General features: G+C 47.6%; 1 protein-coding gene and 2 long non-coding RNA genes across 10 annotated transcripts in view; all 3 read right to left on the bottom strand.

Moving 5' to 3' along the window:
* Positions 1 to 21,890, bottom strand: part of LOC118372962 (constitutive coactivator of PPAR-gamma-like protein 2) — an 81,314-nt gene that overhangs the window by 28,936 nt on the left and 30,488 nt on the right. Inside the window, exons 8-11 of the mRNA XM_052481193.1 lie at positions 21,090 to 21,330; positions 9,407 to 9,578; positions 7,917 to 8,166; positions 4,443 to 4,557 (exon numbers count right to left, since the gene is read on the bottom strand). Of these exons, the coding sequence (XP_052337153.1) occupies positions 4,443 to 4,557; positions 7,917 to 8,166; positions 9,407 to 9,578; positions 21,090 to 21,330 (778 nt within the window). The remainder of the gene's footprint in view (positions 1 to 4,442; positions 4,558 to 7,916; positions 8,167 to 9,406; positions 9,579 to 21,089; positions 21,331 to 21,890) is intronic.
* Positions 9,591 to 11,969, bottom strand: LOC127912304 (uncharacterized). 5 transcript variants are annotated; one of them, XR_008081729.1, is made up of 4 exons: positions 11,855 to 11,969; positions 11,567 to 11,711; positions 11,336 to 11,509; positions 9,591 to 11,191 (listed from the first exon to the last, which is right to left on the bottom strand). It is a non-coding gene; the product is annotated as an uncharacterized LOC127912304 (long non-coding RNA). The 5 variants fall into 5 exon arrangements; XR_008081726.1 differs by having other exon boundaries at positions 11,336 to 11,451; positions 11,596 to 11,711; XR_008081727.1 differs by having other exon boundaries at positions 11,365 to 11,451; positions 11,596 to 11,711.
* LOC127912302 (uncharacterized) lies at positions 17,463 to 21,089 on the bottom strand. Of its 4 annotated transcripts, none has more exons than XR_008081723.1 (3): positions 20,984 to 21,089; positions 19,484 to 19,936; positions 17,463 to 18,926 (listed from the first exon to the last, which is right to left on the bottom strand). It is a non-coding gene; the product is annotated as an uncharacterized LOC127912302 (long non-coding RNA). The 4 variants fall into 4 exon arrangements; XR_008081724.1 differs by having other exon boundaries at positions 19,484 to 19,734; XR_008081722.1 differs by having other exon boundaries at positions 19,484 to 19,883; positions 20,686 to 21,083.

Here is a 21,890-nt window from a genome sequence, read left to right as displayed (position 1 = left end):
CTCTGTGCTGTGGTTTTTGTCGCACTGCTTTGCTTTATATTGGCCAGGTCGCCGTTGTAAATGAGAACTTGTTCTAGCCTAACTAGCCTACCAGGTTAAATAAAGTTGAAATAAAAAATAAGTAAACTCAGTAAAATCTTTGAAATTGTTGCATGTTGCGTTTATATTGTTTGCTCAGTATACGACCACATCCTCTCCTATACCAACTCTATCAGATCTAGAAATATTAGAAACAGATAGACATCTTCATGTACAGTACCAGTCAAAGGTTTGGACACACCTACTCATTCAAGGTTTTTTTTGTTTTTTTGTTGGACTATTTTCTACATTGAATAATAGTGAAGACATCAAAACTATGAAATAACACACATGGAATCATGTAGTAACCAAAAAAGTGTTAAACAAGAAAAAACATATTTAAGATTCTTCAAAGTAGCCACTCTTTGCCTTGACAGCTTTGCACACACTTGGCATTCTCTCAACCAGCTTCACCTGGAATGCTTTTCCAACAGTCTTGAAGAAGTTCCCACATATGCTGAGCACTTGTTGGCTGCTATTCCTTCACTATGCTTCCGGCGCCGACAGAGATGGCCGCCTCGCTTCGCGTTCCTAGGAAACTATGCAGTTTTTTGTTTTTTTACGTGTTATTTCTTACATTAGTACCCCAGGTCATCTTAGGTTTCATTACATACAGTCGAGAAGAACTACTGAATATAAGATCAGCGTCAACTCACCATCAGTACGACCAAGAATATGTTTTTCGCGACGCGGATCCTGTGTTCTGCCTTTCAAACAGGACAACGGAATGCCAATGTCCAGTCTCTTGACAAGGTTGATTCCAGAGGGACATCAGAGGGACTCAGAGACTGTAACGTTCTTTGCTTCACGGAAACTTGGCTCACTGGAGAGACGCTATCCGATGCGGTGCAGCCAACGGGTTTCTCCACGCATCACGCCGACAGAAACAGACATCTTTCTGGTAAGAAGAGGGGCGGGGGCGTATGCCTTATGGCTAACGAGACATGGTGTGATGTAAGAAACATACAGGAACTCAAATCCTTCTGTTCACCTGATTTAGAATTCCTCACAATCAAATGTAGACCGCATTACCTACCAAGAGAATTCTCTTCGATTATAATCACAGCCGTATATATCCCCCCCCCAAGCAGACACATCGATAGCTCTGAACGAACTTTATTTAACTCTTTGCAAACTGGAATCCATATATCCGGAGGCTGCATTCATTGTTGCTGGGGATTTTCACAAGGCTAATCTGAAAACAAGACTCCCTAAATTTTATCAGCATATCGATTGCACAACCAGGGGTGGAAAAACCTTGGATCATTGTTACTCTAACTTCCGCGACGCATATAAGGCCCTGCCCCGCCCCCCTTTTGGAAAAGCTGACCACGACTCCATTTTGTTGATCCCTGCCTACAGACAGAAATTAAAACAAGAGGCTCCCACGCTGAGGTCTGTCCAACGCTGGTCCGACCAAGCTGACTCCACACTCCAAGACTGCTTCCATCACGTGGACTGGGATATGTTTCGTATTGCGTCAGTTAACAATATTGACGAATACGCTGATTCGGTGTGCGAGTTCATTAGAACGTGCGTTGAAGAGGTCGTTCCCATAGCAACGATTAAAACATTCCCTAACCAGAAACCGTGGATTGATGGCAGCATTTGCGTGAAACTGAAAGCGCGAACCACTGCTTTTAATCAGGGCAAGGTGTCTGGTAACATGACCGAATACAAACAGTGCAGCTATTCCCTCCACAAGGCTATCAAACAAGCTAAGCGTCAGTACAGAGACAAAGTAGAATCTCAATTCAACGGCTCAGACACAAGAGGCATGTGGCAGGGTCTACAGTCAATCACGGACTACAGGAAGAAATCCAGCCCCGTCACGGACCAGGATGTCTTGCTCCCAGGCAGACTAAATAACTTTTTGCCCGCTTCGAGGACAATACAGTGCCACTGACACGGCCTGCAACGGAAACGTGCGGTCTCTCCTTCACTGCAGACGAGGTGAGTAAGACATTTAAACGTGTTAACCCTCGCAAGGCTGCAGGCCCAGACGGCATCCCCAGCCGCGCCCTCAGAGCATGCGCAGACCAGCTGGCCGGTGTGTTTACAGACATATTCAATCAATCCCTATACCAGTCTGCTGTTCCCACATGCTTCAAGAGGGCCACCATTGTTCCTGTTCCCAAGAAAGCTAAGGTAACTGAGCTAAACGACTACCGCCCCGTAGCACTCACTTCCGTCATCATGAAGTGCTTTGAGAGACTAGTCAAGGACCATATCACCTCCACCCTACCTGACACCCTAGACCCACTCCAATTTGCTTACCGCCCAAATACGTCCACAGACGATGCAATCTCAACCACACTGCACACTGCCCTAACCCATCTGGACAAGAGGAATACCTATGTGAGAATGCTGTTCATCGACTACAGCTCGGCATTCAACACCATAGTACCCTCCAAGCTCATCATCAAGCTCGAGACCCTGGGTCTCGACCCCGCCCTGTGCAACTGGGTACTGGACTTCCTGACGGGCCGCCCCCAGGTGATGAGGGTAGGCAACAACATCTCCTCCCCGCTGATCCTCAACACTGGGGCCCCACAAGGGTGCGTTCTGAGCCCTCTACTGTACTCCCTGTTCACCCACGACTGCGTGGCCACGCACGCCTCCAACTCAATCATCAAGTTTGCGGACGACACAACAGTGGTAGGCTTGATTACCAACAACGACGAGACGGCCTACAGGGAGGAGGTGAGGGCCCTCGGAGTGTGGTGTCAGGAAAATAACCTCACACTCAACGTCAACAAAACTAAGGAGATGATTGTGGACTTCAGGAAACAGTAGAGGGAACACCTCCCTATCCACATTGATGGGACAGTAGTGGAGAGGGTAGCAAGTTTTAAGTTCCTCGGCATACACATCACAGACAAACTGAATTGGTCCACTCACACAGACAGCATCGTGAAGAAGGCGCAGCAGCGCCTCTTCAACCTCAGGAGGCTGAAGAAATTCGGCTTGTCACCAAAAGCACTCACAAACTTCTACAGATGCACAATCGAGAGCATCCTGGCGGGCTGTAACTGCTCCGCCCTCACCGCCTGGTACGGGGGCAACTGCTCCGACACCTCAACCGTACAGGAAGGCTCTCCAGAGGTAGTGAGCCACTGCCTGTCCACCCGCTATCACAACGCATCACCGGGGCTTTAATAATGGGAATTGATGGGCTACCTTATAAATGTACTTACCCTACATTATTCATCTCATATCATGTAAATATCAAACTACCTGCCCTCCAGGACACCTACATCACCCATTCACCTACTCTGCATCTCACAAAAACATGGCGGATGGAACCAAAGATCATAGAATTTGGACTCATCAGACCAAAGGATGCCACTTTGTTTACTTTTTCCACTGGTCTCATGATACCATCTACATCTTGCCAATGCAGCTCTGTCATTCATATTAGTACATATTCTTTATCCCCTTACACTGTGTATGGTTTCTTTGCAGCAATTCAACCATGAAGGCCTGATTCACGCAGTCTCCTCTGAGCAGTTGATGTTGAGATGTGTCTGTTACTTGAACTCTGTAAAGCATTTATTTGGTCTGTAATCTGAGGCTGTTAACTCTAATGACATTATCCTCTGCAGCAGAGATAACTCTGGGTCTTCCTTTCCTGTGGAGCTCCTCATGAGAGCCAGTTTGGAATATGCACAGACTGGAATATGTTCCGGGATTCCTCATGTGACATTAAGGGGTACACCACATCAGTCATTGGTTTTCTCAATAAGTGTGTTGATGACGTCGTCCCCACAGTGAACCAGAAGCCATGGATTACAGGCAACATCCGCACTGAGCTAAAGGCTAGAACTGCTGCGTTCAAGGAGCGGGACTCCAACCCGGAAGCTTATAAGAAATCCCGCTATGACCTCCGATGAGCCATCAAACAGGCAAAGTGTCAATACAGGACTCGAATCAAACAAAACACCGGCTCCGACGCTCGTCGGATGTGGCAGGGCTTGCAAACCATTACAGACTACAAAGGGAGGCACAGCCGAGAGCTGCCCAGTGACACGAGCCTACCAGACGAGCTAAATTACTTCTATGCTCGCTTCGAGGCAAATAACACTGAAACGTGCATGAGAGCATCAGCTGTTCCGGACGACTGTGTGATCACACTCTCCACAGCCGATGTGAGTAAGACCTTTAAACATGTCAACATTGACAAGGCCGCAGGGCCAGACGGATTACCAGGAGGTGTACTGCGAGCATGGGGCATGTGATAAATAACATGTGATTTGACTTGATTTGCGTGGTGCCAGTCAAGTTGAAACAGACTTTACATCGTCTGTCACATCACGGTGTCGTCACCATGGAAATGTGATGGTATGGTAATATGGGTGTTGTACCTTCAGTTCCTGTAGCTGGTCTGGTTCGTAGAGCTGGTTAGAGACTGCCTGGGCCAGGAAGGCATCTAACTCATGTCTCTGTAGAATACCACCACCTGGCCACTGCATCATATACCTGTTAACACACACACACACCTGTTAACCTGTTAGAACTCTAGGGGCAGTATTTCATTTTTGGATAAAAAGACGTGCCCTTTTTAACCGATATTTTGTCACGTTTTAAAAAAGATATTTTCGACTATGCTTGGAATTGATAGTTTTGGAAAGAAGACACTCTGACGTTTCCAGAACTGCAAAGATTTTCACTGTGAGTGCCATAGAACAATATCTACAGGCAAAACCAAGATGTTTGAGTGACCAGGAAATCAACAGGATTTTTGAAGGCACGTTTTCCATGATCTCCTTATATGGCTGTGAATGGCACAGGAATCAACGGACACTTCCTATCGTTTCCCCCAGGTGTCTGCAGCATTGTGACGTATTTGTAGGCATATCATTGGAAGATTGGCCATAAGAGACAATTACCAAGTGTCCCGCATGGTGTCTGCGTGGAAATTGGTGCGCAAAAGTCAGGTCCCAGTATTTTTCCATCCGAATCAGAGAAGAATGCACGTGTCTAGGACTGGCATTTCAATGAAGAGATATATGACCAAACACCTTGAGGATTGATTCAAACAACGTTTTCCATGTTTCAGTCGATATTATGGAGTTAATTTGGAAAAAAGTTCGACGTTTAGGTGACTGAATTTTCAGTTAGTTTCGGTAGCCAAATGCATAGTAACAAAACGGAACGTTGTGTCCTACACAAGCATCTTTCAGGAAAAACTGGACATCTGCTATGTAACTGAGAGTCTCCTCATTGAAACATCTGAAGTTCTTCAAAGGTAAATTATTTTATTTGATCCCTTTGCTGGTTTTTGTGAATGTTGCGTGCTAAATGCTAACGCTAAATGCTACGCTAGCTATCACCACTCTTACACAAATTATTGATTTTCTCTGGTTCTAAAGCATATTTTGAAAATCTGAGACGACAGGATTGTTAAGAAAAGGATAAGCTTGAGGACAGGCATATTTATTTCATTTATTTTGCAATTTTCAGAAATCGCTAATGTTGCGTTATGGTAATGAGCTTGAGGCTGTAGTCACAATCCCGGATCCGGGATGGGGCGGCCTAACAGGTTAACATCACACACACCTGTTAACATCACACACACCTGTTAACATCACACACACCTGTTAACATCACACACACCTGTTAACCTCTTGAACCTCTGGGGGCAGTATTTCATTTTTGGATGAAAAACGTTCCCGTTTTAAACAAGATATTTTTTCATGAAAAGATGTTCGAAAATGCATATAATTGGAAAGTAAACACTCTGACGTTTCCAAATCTGCAAAGATATTATCTGTGAGTGCCACAGAACTAATGCTACAGGCGAAACCAAGATGAAACTTCAAACAGGAAGTGAGCCAGATTTGAGGCGCTGTGTTCCAATGTCTCCTTATATGGCTGTGAATGCGCCAGGAATGAGCCTACACTTTCTGTCGTTTCCCCAAGGTGTCTGCAGCATTGTGACGTATTTGTAGGCATATCATTGGAAGATTGACCATAAGAGACTAACCAGGTGTCCGCCTGGTGTCCTCCGTCGAAATTGGTGCGTAATCTCCAGCTGCATGTTTTTTTCCATGTGATTCAGAGGAGAAACCAAACTGCCACAAATGACTTATCATCGAATAGATATGTGAAAAACACCTTGAGGATTGATTCTAAACAACGTTTGCCATGTTTCTGTCGATATTATGGAGTTAATTTGGAAAAAAGTTTGCCGTTTTGATGACTGAATTTTCAGAGTTTTTTCTTAGCCAAACGTGATGAACAAAACAGAGCGATTTCTCCTACACAAATAATCTTTTTGGAAAAACTGAACATTTGCTATCTAACTGAGAGTCTCCTCATTGAAAACATCCGAAGTTATTTTAAGGTAAATGATTTTATTTGAATGCTTTTCTTGTTTTTGTGAAAATGTTGCCTGCTGAATGCTAGACTTAATGCTATGCTAGCTATCAATACTCTTACACAAATGCTTGTTTTGCTATGGTTGAAAAGCATATTTTGAAAATCTGAGATGACAGTGTTGTTAACAAAAGGCTAAGCTTGAGAGCCAATATATTTATTTCATTTCATTTGCGATTTTCATGAATAGTTAACGTTGCATTATGGTAATGAGCTTGAGGCTATAATTACGATCCCGGGTACGGGATTGCTCGTCGCAACAGGTTAACATCACACACACCTGTTAACACACACACACCTGTTATCACACACACACACCTGTTATCACACACACACCTGTTATCACACACACACGTCTAACACATCTCTGTGGAATCCTACCACCTGGCCACTGAATCATATACCTGTACAGAAAGACACAGCCTCACCTGAGCACGCAGCACACACGTGGTACACAGACACACACACCTCTCACACCCTTCCAGTCTCACCTGAGCACGCAGCACACACACGTGGTACACAGACACACACACCTCTCACACCCTTCCAGTCTCACCTGAGCACGCAGCACACACACGTGGTACACAGACACACACACCTCTCACACCCTTCCAGTCTCACCTGAGCACGCAGCACACACACGTGGTACACAGACACACACACCTCTCACACCCTTCCAGTCTCACCTGAGCACGCAGCACACACGTGGTACACAGACACACACACCTCTCACACCCTTCCAGTCTCACCTGAGCACGCAGCACACACACGTGGTACACAGACACACACACCTCTCACACCCTTCCAGTCTCACCTGAGCACGCAGCACACACACGTGGTACACAGACACACACACCTCTCACACCCTTCCAGTCTCACCTGAGCACGCAGACACACACACGTGGTACACAGACACACACACCTCTCACACCCTTCCAGTCTCACCTGAGCACGCAGCACACACGTGGTACACAGACACACACACCTCTCACACCCTTCCAGTCTCACCTGAGCACGCAGCACACACGTGGTACACAGACACACACACCTCTCACACCCTTCCAGTCTCACCTGAGCACGCAGACACACACACACGTGGTACACAGACACACACACCTCTCACACCCTTCCAGTCTCACCTGAGCACGCAGCACACACGTGGTACACAGACACACACACCTCTCACACCCTTCCAGTCTCACCTGAGCACGCAGCACACACACGTGGTACACAGACACACACACCTCTCACACCCTTCCAGTCTCACCTGAGCACGCAGCACACACACGTGGTACACAGACACACACACCTCTCACACCCTTCCAGTCTCACCTGAGCACGCAGCACACACACGTGGTACACAGACACACACACCTCTCATACCCTTCTAGTCTCACCTGAGCACGCAGCACACACGTGGTACACAGACACACACACCTCTCACACCCTTCCAGTCTCACCTGAGCACGCAGCACATGAGCAGAAGGTGTTGTGGGACCTGAGCAGCGTTGAGTAAGGCAGGACAGTCAGAGCGCAGACAGGCTAGGAAAGCTCTGGTCCTCCGGGAGCGATCTTCACTGGCTCTACCAAGCCACAGCCTCCGCAGGTTAGGACAGGTCCACTCTCTGAAGCACAGCGCTGGAACCAGCTCCGGGGTCAGGGCCGACTTAGACTTTCCACTGGACCACTCCTTCACTATCACTGGAGGAACTGGAGGGGATGACAACACATTACAATAACAACCTAACCAACAAGATAAACAAATGAGCTGTGCAGCAAAGCAGACAGGTGACTGGACTAGACAAAGCAGACAGGTGACTGGACTAGACAAAGCAGACAGGTGACTGGACTAGACAAAGCAGACAGGTGACTGGACTAGACAAAGCAGACAGGTGACTGGACTAGACAAAGCAGACAGGTGACCGGACTAGACAAAGCAGACAGGTGACTGGACTAGACAAAGCAGACAGGTGACTGGACTAGACAAAGCAGACCAGGCTAGACAAAGCAGACAGGTGACCGGACTAGACAAAGCAGACAGGTGACTGGACTAGACAAAGCAGACCAGGCTAGACAAAGCAGACAGGTGACTGGACTAGACAAAGCAGACAGGTGACTGGACTAGACAAAGCAGACAGGTGACTGGACTAGACAAAGCAGACAGGTGACTGGACTAGACAAAGCAGACCAGGCTAGACAAAGCAGACAGGTGACTGGACTAGACAAAGCAGACAGGTGACTGGACTAGACAAAGCAGACAGGTGACTGGACTAGACAAAGCAGACAGGTGACTGGACTAGACAAAGCAGACAGGTGACTGGACTAGACAAAGCAGACAGGTGACCGGACTTGACAAAGCAGACCAGGCTAGACAAAGCAGACAGGTGACTGGACTAGACAAAGCAGACAGGTGACCGGACTTGACAAAGCAGACAGGTGACCGGACTTGACAAAGCAGACAGGTGACCGGACTTGACAAAGCAGACAGGTGACCGGACTAGACAAAGCAGACAGGTGACCGGACTAGACAAAGCAGACAGGTGACTGGACTTGACAAAGCAGACAGGTGACCGGACTTGACAAAGCAGACAGGTGACTGGACTAGACAAAGCAGACAGGTGACCGGACTAGACAAAGCAGACAGGTGACTGGACTAGACAAAGCAGACAGGTGACTGGACTTGACAAAGCAGACCAGGCTAGACAAAGCAGACCAGGCTAGACAAAGCAGACAGGTGACCGGACTAGACAAAGCAGACAGGTGACCGGACTTGACAAAGCAGACAGGTGACCGGACTTGACAAAGCAGACCAGGCTAGACAAAGCAGACAGGTGACCGGACTAGATAAAGCAGACCAGGCTATACAAAGCAGACAATTAAAAACCTAATGCTTCAATTGGAATTAAAATCATTCACGAGCCCAACTCTTTCCCCTTCCTCTTTCCCTCACCTTCGAGGGGTCCTCTGTTGCGCATGGCGAGTCTCTCAAGGTGTCGGTGTGTTTCGGCTAGGCTGAAGAGGACCCCATAGCTGTACTGTCTGGCTGCTCTGAACAGCAGAGAGGCTGGAGGCAGTTCACTGTTACAATCATCTTCTATACACACCGCCATCTTCATCTCTCCCTGAGAGAGAGAGAAAGAAAGACGCAGTCATGCAGACGAACATCTCCTGACCTGTTAATCTCACTCTGAACAACCAGAAAATTACAAGATTAAATTAGCAAAAAATATATAGGTAATTAAATTGTACACAGGAGAAAACGATTAGTCTTTTAACTCACACTGCCAATCTTAATCGTGCTAGCTAGCCAAATGTTAAATTGTTAGCTAGTTTACTGGCTAGCGACAACTGTTACCTGGTGGTAACCAGAGCAACATGGCCACTGAGTCAGCGCTAGCAGCACCAGCAGAGAAAGACTTCCCCCCCTTTTTAACATTTCCAGCAGAAATCAAATCAGAGAAGGGAAGAATCCATTTGAAACAGAATTCTGGAGGGAGAACCCGGAAACCTTCTTTGCCGACTGCTCACACAGCAGACTGTTACGAACCTGTTATTTTACAGAACACATTACTGCCTGGCATACAGCTGTAACCAGGCATGTCATCCATACAAAGAAAGGCCTCTGCCAGGGAAGGCAAATCCACATTTTTGAGGACATGGAAAAGGACCAGGAAAACAGGTTTCTGCCGGTAAACGTGCCGGTAAACGTGCCGGTAAACGTGTACCGGAACGGACACTGTCAGAGCCCAGGGCAGTGAGGCTGCACTCAGCTCTTCTGTGCAGGACTTCCCCTTACCTCAGGCTCTCCAACAACAGGAGCTCAGGCCCAGATAAACTCAACAGGACCATCCTCTCCCCTGCCTGCCTACGACCACCAGAGCCAAGACCACACCACCATCAGCCTGTTAGAGGTATGGGTTACTGAGCAGAAGGAGCAGCCCCCCAGCTACACCACCTCCAGACTGCTGAGAAACAGACTGGCTCTGTTAGAGGTATGGGTTACTGAGCTGAAGGAGCAACCCCCAGCTACACCGCCTCCAGACTGCTGAGAGACAGGCTAGCTCTGTTAGAGGTAATTGATTTAGGGCCCATAATGCAACTATTTCTAAACTGGACGTGGCTTCAGAACATTTTCAGATTTGTTAACACAGTGTTGAGCAACGTAATAAAGTAATTACCTTTCAAGTAAGTTAAGTTAAACATTATATTGGCTGACAATTTGTTAGCTACGCTATTCTTACGAACAGTAACAACATATCATTACAGCAGTATGTACTGGTATGTTAGTTAGCTACGCTGTCCTTATGAACCACATAGCATATCATTACAGCAGTATGTACTGGTATGTTAGTTAGCTACGCTGTCCTTATGAACCACATAGCATATCATTACAGCAGTATGTACTGGTATGTTAGTTAGCTACGCTGTCCTTATGAACCACATAGCATATCATTACAGCAGTATGTACTGGTATGTTAGCTAGCTACCTAAGTAACTTAAGTTGGCGGCTAATACATTAAAACTTACAGCACCTCCAGATGACACTAGGGAGAGGAGCCACCTCCAGATGACACTAGGGAGAGGAGCCACCTCCAGATGGCACTAGGGAGAGGAGCCACCTCCAGATGGCACTAGGGAGAGGAGCCACCTCCAGATGGCACTAGGGAGAGGAGCCACCTCCAGATGGCACTAGGGAGAGGAGCCACCTCCAGATGGCACTAGGGAGAGGAGCCACCTCCAGATGACACTAGGGAGAGGAGCCACTCCAGATGACACTAGGGAGAGGAGCCACCTCCAGATGGCACTAGGGAGAGGAGCCACCTCCAGATGGCCCTAAGGAGAGGAGCCACCTCCAGATGACACTAGGGAGAGGAGCCACCTCCAGATGGCACTAGGGAGAGGAGCCACCTCCAGATGGCACTAGGGAGAGGAGCCACCTCCAGATGACACTAGGGAGAGGAGCCACCTCCAGATGACACTAGGGAGAGGAGCCACCTCCAGATGGCACTAGGGAGAGGAGCCACCTCCAGATGACACTAGGGAGAGGAGCCACCTCCAGATGACACTAGGGAGAGGAGCCACTCCAGATGACACTAGGGAGAGGAGCCACCTCCAGATGGCACTAGGGAGAGGAGCCACCTCCAGATGACACTAGGGAGAGGAGCCACCTCCAGATGACACTAGGGAGAGGAGCCACCTCCAGATGACACTAGGGAGAGGAGCCACCTCCAGATGACACTAGGGAGAGGAGCCACCTCCAGATGGCACTAGGGAGAGGAGCCACCTCCAGATGACACTAGGGAGAGGAGCCACTCCAGATGACACTAGGGAGAGCAGCCATCTCCAGATGACACTAGGGAGAGGAGCCACTCCAGATGACACTAGGGAGAGGAGCCACCTCCAGATGACACTAGGGAGAGGAGCCACCTCCAGATGACACTAGGGAGAGGAGCCACCTCCAGATGGCACTAGGGAGAGGAGCCACCTCCAGATGACACTAGGGAGAGGAGCCACTCCAGATGACACTAGGGAGAGGAGCCACCTCCAGATGACACTAGGGAGAGGAGCCACCTCCAGATGGCACTAGGGAGAGGAGCCACCTCCAGATGGCACTAGGGAGAGGAGCCACCTCCAGATGACACTAGGGAGAGGAGCCACTCCAGATGACACTAGGGAGAGCAGCCATCTCCAGATGACACTAGGGAGAGGAGCCACTCCAGATGACACTAGGGAGAGGAGCCACCTCCAGATGACACTAGAGAGAGGAGCCACCTCCAGATGACACTAGGGAGAGGAGCCACCTCCAGATGGCACTAGGGAGAGGGGCCACCTCCAGATGACACTAGGGAGAGGAGCCACTCCAGATGACACTAGGGAGAGGAGCCACCTCCAGATGGCCCTAGGGAGAGCAGCCATCTCCAGATGACACCCATCAGACTCCCTCATCTCCCCATAACAGCAGTTACCCTCTCCTCTAGGTCCCTGCGTAGTTCAGATAGATTATCTTGCAGACCCGGTACTCTCCTGGACTGTATACTGCTGACAGAAAACCTGAATCTGGGCTTTCCCTAGATCCCACCGATTTAGAGACCCAGACTCCCCTTTCAGCTTCTCCCACCTCTCCCAAAAGCCCTGGGAGCAAAACGTGGCATCTGGCTTTATGTTGAATTTCCAATAGGAAGCCTCCCAGGGCCCTGGTGAACCAGAGCTGAGCCAATAGGAAGTCTCCCAGGGCCCTGGTGAAACAGAACTGTGCCATGGAAACAGGATGGTCTGAAAACCCAAAGGAGAATGGAGGCCCTCACTAGCCTATTGCTCTCATTTTTCTGTATAGATATGATCCAAACGAGCTGCGCTCACCCTACCCACAACCACCTTCACCCATGTATACGGCTTTGAGGTAGGATACTTAGTTCTCCATGTGTCACCTAGACAGAACTGATTCAGAACATCGTTCAACAACCCTGCTGAGCCCAAATGCAGCTCCTCAGTATTCCTGTCTTTAGTAAAGTCAATGACACAGTACCACCCCCCAACACAGGCACCTCGCCCCCCCCCCGTACTTCTCCCCTGATCAGGGCTTCCTCCCCAATTACAGGATATTTCACACTCTTTTTGCCACTTTTCTTCTCCCCCATCTTCTGTTTGGCTCCCTCAGGCCTGCCAGCATGCTTACCTTTCCCCACAGACCTGGTACTCACCTCCTCCTCAGGCCCGCCAGCATGTTTACCTTTCCCCACAGACCTGGTACTCACCTCCTCCTCAGGGCCCGCTTACCTTTCCCCCAGAGTACTCACCTCCTCCTCAGGCCCGCCCAGTTTACCTTTCCCCACAGACCTGCTCAGGCCCGCCAGCATGTTTACCTTACCTTTCCCCACCAGACCTGGCATGTTTACCTTTCCCCACAGACCTGGTACTCACCTCCTCCTCCCCACAGACCTGGTACTCACCTCCTCCTCAGGCCCGCCAGCATGCTTACCTTTCCCCACAGACCTGGTACTCACCTCCTCCTCAGGCCCGCCAGCATGCTTACCTTTCCCCACAGACCTGGTACTCACCTCCTCCTCAGGCCCGCCAGCATGTTTACCTTTCCCCACAGACCTGGTACTCACCTCCTCCTCAGGCCCGCCAGCATGCTTACCTTTCCCCACAGACCTGGTACTCACCTCCTCCTAAGTAGCGTATATGCAGCCAAGACAAAGGTAAACGTGGTCAGAGCCTGAAGTAAACGGTATACAATACAATCGAGGTGAGGGTGTTGGAAACGCTTTTGGCAATTAATCTGCTTCTGTTCTGTGGGAGGCACTGTGGGCTCTTTTTAAAGGATGGGGCCCGATCTCTCAGAGTCCTAGGGATCCAGGTGGACAGCCAGTCACCGGGACGACCTGGGATCCAGGTGGACAGGGGTGGTCTGCCAGTCACTGGGACGACCTGGGATCCAGGTGGACAGCCAGTCACTGGGACGACCTGGGATCCAGGTGGACAGGGGTGGTCTGCCAGTCACTGGGACGACCTGGGATCCAGGTGGACAGCCAGTCACTGGGACGACCTGGGATCCAGGTGGACAGGGGTGGTCTGCCAGTCACTGGGACGACCTGGGATCCAGGTGGATAGGGGTGGTCTGCCAGTCACTGGGACGACCTGGGATCCAGGTGGACAGGGGTGGTCTGCCAGTCACTGGGATGACAACCCAAATTGGGATGGGGGGGAGCATTTTGCGGGTGGAATAGTGGAGAACAATTGGAGCTTTACTCAGTAGCAGTGCAAATGGTAACGCTATATGGACACTCAATCAGTATGGTACCTTCTAATGGTACCGCTATATGGACACTCAATCAGTATGGTACCTTCTAATGGTACCGCTATATGGACACTCAATCAGTATGGTACCTTCTAATGGTACCGCTATATGGACACTCAATCAGTATGGTACCTTCTAATGGTACCGCTATATGGACACTCAATCAGTATGGTACCTTCTAATGGTTTACAAACATATAATATGATCAACAGAACTGAAAACTGTATCACATTATGGTAAATGGTGAAAAAATATAGCCAGTTAAAATTGTAATGGCTTAGCAGATATTAAGAAAAGACGGTCAGTATTTACATGGCTAAAAGAGAAGGAAAATAATATCTATTATTGCCAGGGAACTCATTCAATTATTTAAAAAATAATTGTTTGGGAAAAGGACTGGGGGGGGGGTGGTAAAATATATGAGCAAAGAAACTCAAAAGGGGTGATGACATTAACATCTTTGATCCGAATGTGCAAATTGTTCAGACAGAGCTGGAAGTTAGACGGACAGAGGAATTTATAACGGACTATTCCCAACATAATATACAGTGCATTGGGGAAGTATTCAGACCCCTTCACTTTTTTCACATTTTCTTACAGTATTAATATAAAATGTATGAAATCATTTTTTCACCCCTCAATCTACACACCAGATAATGACAGAGAAAACAGGTCAAACAAAAGTGTCTAAATGTAAATACCTTATATACAGTTGAACTCAGAAGTTTACATACACTTAGGTGGAATCATTCAAATTAGTTTTTCATTCGCTTCGTGGGACTATCATTTGTTTTTCAACAGGACAATGACCCAAAACACACCTCCAGACTGTGTAAGGGCTATTTGACCAAGATGGAGAGTGATGGAGTGCTGCATCAGATGACCTGGCCTCCACAATCACCTGACCTCAACCCAATTGAGATGGTTAAGGATGAGTTCGACAGCAGAGTGAAGGAAAAGCAGCCAACAAGTGCTCAGCATATGTGGGAACTCCTTCAAGACTGTTGGAAAAGCATTCCAGGTGAAGCTGGTTGAGAGAATGCCAAGAGTGTGCAAAGCTGCAATCAAGGCAAAGGGTGGCTATTTGAAGAATCTCAAATATAAAATATATTTTTTTTGGCAAACACTTTTTTTGTTATTACATGATTTGATATGTGTTATTTCATAGTTGATGTTTTCACTATTATTCTACAATGTAAAAAAAATGTAATGAAGAGAAACCCTTGAATGAGTAGGTGTGTCCAAACCTTGACTGGTACTGTAGGAATTCAGACCCTTTGCTATGAGACTTGAAATTGAGCTCAGGTGCATCCTGTTTCCATTGATCATCCTTGAGATGTTTCTACAACTTGATTGGAGTCCACCTGAGGTAAATTCAATTGATTGGGCATGATTTGGAAAGGCACACACCTGTCTACATAAGGTCCCACAGTTGACAGTGTATGTCAGAGCAACAACCAAGCCATGAGGTCAAAATAATTGTCTGTAGAGCTCAGAGACAGGATTGTGTCGAGGCACAGATCTAGGGAAGGGGACCAACATTTCTGCAGCATTGAAGGTCCCCAAGAACACAGTGGCCTCCATCATTCTTAAATGGAAGAAGTTTGGAACCACCAAGACTCTTCCTAGAGCTGGCCGCCTGGCAATCGGGGGTGACCAAGAACCCGATGGTCACTCTGACAAAGCTCCAGAGTTCCTCTGTGGAGAAGGACAACCATCTCTGCAGCACTCCACCAATCAGGCCTTTATGGAAGAGTGGCCAGGAGGAAGCCAGTCCTCAGTAAAAGGCACATGACAGCCTGCTTGGTGTTTGCCAAACGGCACCTAAAGGACTCTCAGACCATAAGAAACAAGATTCTCTGGTCTGATGAAACCAAGATTGAACTCTTTGGCCTGAATACCAAGCGTCACATCTGGAGGAAACCTGGCACCATCCCTACGGGGAAGGGTGGTGGCATCATCATCCTGCTGTGGGGATGTTTTTCAGCAGCAGGGACTGGGAGACTAGTCAGGATTGAGGGAAAGATGAACTGAGCAAAGTACAGAGATCCTAGATGAAAGCACTTAGGACCTCAGACTGGGGGCGACGGTTCACATTCTAACAGGACAATGACCTTAAACACACAGCCAAGACAATGAAGGAGTGGCTTCGGGACAAGTCTCTGAATGCCCTTGAATGGCCCAGCCAGAGCCTGGAGTTCAAACTGACTGATCGTCTCTGGAGAGACCTGAAAATGGCTGTGTAGCGATGCTCCCCATCCAACCTGACAGAGCTTGAGAGGATCTGCAGAGAAGAATGGGAGAAATTCCCAAATACAGGTGTGCCAAGCTTGTACTGTCATACCCAAGAAGACTTGAGGCTGTAATCGTTGCCAAAGGTGCTTCAACAAAATGCTGGGTAAAGGGTCTGAATACTTATGTAAATATGATATTTCAGTTTATTTAATATACATTTGCAAAAATGTTTTTTTTTAAAAACAGTTTCTGATTTGTCATTATGGGGTATTGTGTTGAGGGAAAAAAATGTCATCAATTTTAGAATAAGGGTGTAATGAAATTTGGAAAAAGTTGAGGGGTCTGAATACTTTCAGCATGCACTGTATCTACGGTCACAAGACACAGTCCTCCTTATTGTCCCTAGAATTTCTAAGATGGAGGCAGGGCTGTCTCCTACAAAGATACATTTTTATGAAATGGTCTGCCTATCCATGTGAGAGACTCAGTCTCCTGCTGTCTCTGCCTGGCCGGCTCCCCTCTCTCCACTGGAATTCTCTGCCTCTGACCCTATCATGAGGGCTGAGTCATTGGCTTACGAGTGCTCTTCCATGCCGTCCCTTGGAGGGGAGCATCACATCTTGCCAGGCTTTTCCCCCGCTATTCTCTACTTGAATGGGTTGAGTCATTGATGTGATCTTCCTGTCCGTTCGGTGGGTTTATATCCTGCCAGATTGGCCCTGTCCGGGGGTAACTTTGGACAAGGACACAGCATCCCGAACCCCTGTCTCAGTCTCCAGTATCTATGATGCTATAGTCTATGTGCCAGGGGGTCAGTCTGTTCTATCTGGTGTCCTGTGTGATCTTAGTGATCCTCATTCTCCCTCAGTCCTCTGTGTTACCTTGGTCAGTATGTGGTATATCTGTGGATACATCAGTCCTGTGTTACCTTGGTCAGTATGTGGTATATCTCTGGATACATCAGTCCTCTGTGTCTGTTACCTTGGTCAGTATGTGGTATATCTGTGGATACATCAGTCCTCTGTGTCTGTTACCTTGGTCAGTATGTGGTATATCTGTGGATACATCAGTCCTCTGTGTCTGTTACCTTGGTCAGTATGTGGTATATCTGTGGATACATCAGTCGTCTGTGTCTGTTACCTTGGTCAGTACGTGGTATATCTGTGGATACATCAGTTCTCTGTGTCTGTTACCTTGGTCAATATGTGGTATATCTGTGGATACATCAGTCCTCTGTGTTACCTTGGTCAGTATGTGGTATATCTGTGGATACATCAGTCCTCTGTGTCTGTTACCTTGGTCAGTATGTGGTATATCTGTGGATACATCAGTCCTCTGTGTTACCTTGGTCAGTATGTGGTATATCTGTGGATACATTAGTCCTCTGTGTTACCTTGGTCAGTATGTGGTATATCTGTGGATACATCAGTCCTCTGCGTTACCTTGGTCAGTATGTGGTATATCTGTGGATACATTAGTCCTCTGTGTTACCTTGGTCAGTATGTGGTATATCTGTGGATACATCAGTCCTCTGTTACCTTGGTCAGTATGTGGTATATCTGTGGATACATCAGTCCTCTGTGTCTGTTACCTTGGTCAGTATGTGGTATATCTGTGGATACATCAGTCCTCTGTGTCTGTTACCTTGGTCAGTATGTGGTATATCTGTGGATACATCAGTCCTCTGTGTCTGTTACCTTGGTCAGTATGTGGTATATCTGTGGATACATCAGTCCTCTGTGTCTGTTACCTTGGTCAGTATGTGGTATATCTGTGGATACATCAGTCCTGTGTTACCTTGGTCAGTATGTGGTATATCTGTGGATACGTCAGTCCTCTGTGTTACCTTGGTCAGTATGTGGTATATCTGTGGATACATCAGTCCTCTGTTGACTTGGTCAGTATGTGGTATATCTGTGGATACGTCAGTCCTCTGTGTTACCTTGGTCAGTATGTGGTATATCTGTGGATACATCAGTCCTCTGTGTCTGTTACCTTGGTCAGTATGTGGTATATCTGTGGATACATCAGTCCTGTGTTACCTTGGTCAGTATGTGGTATATCTGTGGATACGTCAGTCCTCTGTGTTACCTTGGTCAGTATGTGGTATATCTGTGGATACATCAGTCCTCTGTTACCTTGGTCAGTATGTGGTATATCTGTGGATACATCAGTCCTCTGTGTCTGTTACCTTGGTCAGTATGTGGTATATCTGTGGATACATCAGTCCTCTGTTACCTTGGTCAGTATGTGGTATATCTGTGGATACATCAGTCCTGTGTTACCTTGGTCAGTATGTGGTATATCTGTGGATACGTCAGTCCTCTGTGTTACCTTGGTCAGTATGTGGTATATCTGTGGATACATCAGTCCTCTGTTACCTTGGTCAGTATGTGGTATATCTGTGGATACATCAGTCCTCTGTGTCTGTTACCTTGGTCAGTATGTGGTATATCTGTGGATACATTAGTCCTCTGTGTTACCTTGGTCAGTATGTGGTATATCTGTGGATACATCAGTCCTCTGCGTTACCTTGGTCAGTATGTGGTATATCTGTGGATACATTAGTCCTCTGTGTCTGTTACCTTGGTCAGTATGTGGTATATCTGTGGATACATCAGTCGTCTGTGTCTGTAACCTTGGTCAGTATGTGGTATATCTGTGGATACATCAGTCCACTGTGTTACCTTGGTCAGTATGTGGTATATCTGTGGATACATCGGTCCTCTGTGTTACCTTGGTCAGTATGTGGTATATCTGTGGATACATTAGTCCTCTGTGTTACCTTGGTCAGTATGTGGTATATCTGTGGATACATCAGTCCACTGTGTCTGTTACCTTGGTCAGTATGTGGTATATCTGTGGATACATTAGTCCTCTGTGTTACCTTGGTCAGTATGTGATATCTGTGGATACATCAGTCCACTGTGTCTGTTACCTTGGTCAGTATGTGGTATATCTGTGGATACATTAGTCCTCTGTGTCTGTTACCTTGGTCAGTATGTGGTATATCTGTGGATACATCAGTCCTGTGTTACCTTGGTCAGTATGTGGTATATCTGTGGATACGTCAGTCCTCTGTGTTACCTTGGTCAGTATGTGGTATATCTGTGGATACATTAGTCCTCTGTGTTACCTTGGTCAGTATGTGGTATATCTGTGGATACATCAGTCCTCTGTGTCTGTTACCTTGGTCAGTATGTGGTATATCTGTGGATACATCAGTCCTCTGTGTCTGTTACCTTGGTCAGTATGTGGTATATCTGTGGATACATCAGTCCTCTGTTGACTTGGTCAGTATGTGGTATATCTGTGGATACGTCAGTCCTCTGTGTTACCTTGGTCAGTATGTGGTATATCTGTGGATACATCAGTCCTCTGTGTCTGTTACCTTGGTCAGTATGTGGTATATCTGTGGATACATCAGTCCTCTGTGTCTGTTACCTTGGTCAGTATGTGGTATATCTGTGGATACGTCAGTCCTCTGTGTTACCTTGGTCAGTATGTGGTATATCTGTGGATACATCAGTCCTCTGTTACCTTGGTCAGTATGTGGTATATCTGTGGATACATCAGTCCTCTGTGTCTGTTACCTTGGTCAGTATGTGGTATATCTGTGGATACATCAGTCCTCTGTTACCTTGGTCAGTATGTGGTATATCTGTGGATACATCAGTCCTGTGTTACCTTGGTCAGTATGTGGTATATCTGTGGATACGTCAGTCCTCTGTGTTACCTTGGTCAGTATGTGGTATATCTGTGGATACATTAGTCCTCTGTGTCTGTTACCTTGGTCAGTATGTGGTATATCTGTGGATACATCAGTCCTCTGTGTCTGTTACCTTGGTCAGTATGTGGTATATCTGTGGATACATTAGTCCTCTGTGTTACCTTGGTCAGTATGTGGTATATCTGTGGATACATCAGTCCTCTGTTACCTTGGTCAGTATGTGGTATATCTGTGGATACATCAGTCCTCTGTTACCTTGGTCAGTATGTGGTATATCTGTGGATACATTAGTCCTCTGTGTCTGTTACCTTGGTCAGTATGTGGTATATCTCTGGATACATCAGTCCTCTGTGTCTGTTACCTTGGTCAGTATGTGGTATATCTGTGGATACATCAGTCCTCTGTGTCTGTTACCTTGGTCAGTATGTGGTATATCTGTGGATACATTAGTCCTCTGTGTTACCTTGGTCAGTATGTGGTATATCTGTGGATACATCAGTCCTCTGTGTTACCTTGGTCAGTATGTGGTATATCTGTGGATACATCAGTCCTCTGTGTTACCTTGGTCAGTATGTGGTATATCTGTGGATACATTAGTCCTCTTTGTTACCTTGGTCAGTATGTGGTATATCTGTGGATACATCAGTCCTCTGTGTCTGTTACCTTGGTCAGTATGTGGTATATCTGTGGATACATCAGTCCTCTGTGTTACCTTGGTCAGTATGTGGTATATCTGTGGATACATTAGTCCTCTTTGTTACCTTGGTCAGTATGTGGTATATCTGTGGATACATCAGTCCTCTGTGTCTGTTACCTTGGTCAGTATGTGGTATATCTGTGGATACATCAGTCCTCTGTGTCTGTTACCTTGGTCAGTATGTGGTATATCTCTGGATACATCAGTCCTCTGCGATGTCTGTGTTCTGCTACTCTCAACACCTCAGCGCTGATTTGAGGCAGAGGGGGCGTGGTTATGTCCATATGACTCCGCGTCGCCATTGACAACAGCGATGGAATGTTGGACCCGCTCCCGTTACCGTGGGAACCATCCCCTCCACTCCCCCGACCGGCCGGATCGTCCCACCCGGAGGACTTGTCTGTCAGATGGCTGAAAGAGTGAAAAGAGGGAGAGAGGAGAGAACGGGTTAGTGAGGGGGGAGAGAGGAGGAGAGAACGGGTTAGTGAGGGGGGAAAGAGGAGGAGAGAACGGGTTAGTGAGGGGGGAAAGAGGAGGAGAGAATGGGTTAGTGAGGGGGGAAAGAGGAGGAGAGAACGGGTTAGTGAGGGGGGAAAGAGGAGGAGAGAACGGGTTAGTGAGGGGGGAAAGAGGAGGGGAGAACGGGTTAGTGAGGGGGGAAAGAGGAGGAGAGAACGGGTTAGTGAGGGGGGAGAGAGGAGGAGAGAACGAGTTAGTGAGGGGGGAGAGAGGAGGAGAGAACGGGTTAGTGACGGGGGAGAGAGGGAGAGAACGGGTTAGTGAGGGGGGAGAGAGGAGGAGAGAACGGGTGAGTGACGGGGGAGAGAGGAGGAGAGAACGGGTTAGTGAGGGGGAGAGAGGAGGAGAGAACGGGTTAGTGAGGGGGAGAGAGTGAGAGGGTTCGTAGAGGGGGGGAGAAGAGAGGGAGAGAGTTCGTGGGGGGAGGAGAGGGAGAGAGTTCGTGGGGGGAG

The sequence above is a fragment of the Oncorhynchus keta genome, chromosome 27, assembly GCF_023373465.1.
Source record: "Oncorhynchus keta strain PuntledgeMale-10-30-2019 chromosome 27, Oket_V2, whole genome shotgun sequence".
NCBI classification, from domain to species: Eukaryota; Metazoa; Chordata; class Actinopteri; order Salmoniformes; family Salmonidae; genus Oncorhynchus; species Oncorhynchus keta.
This window is presented reverse-complemented; position numbering and strand designations above follow the sequence as displayed.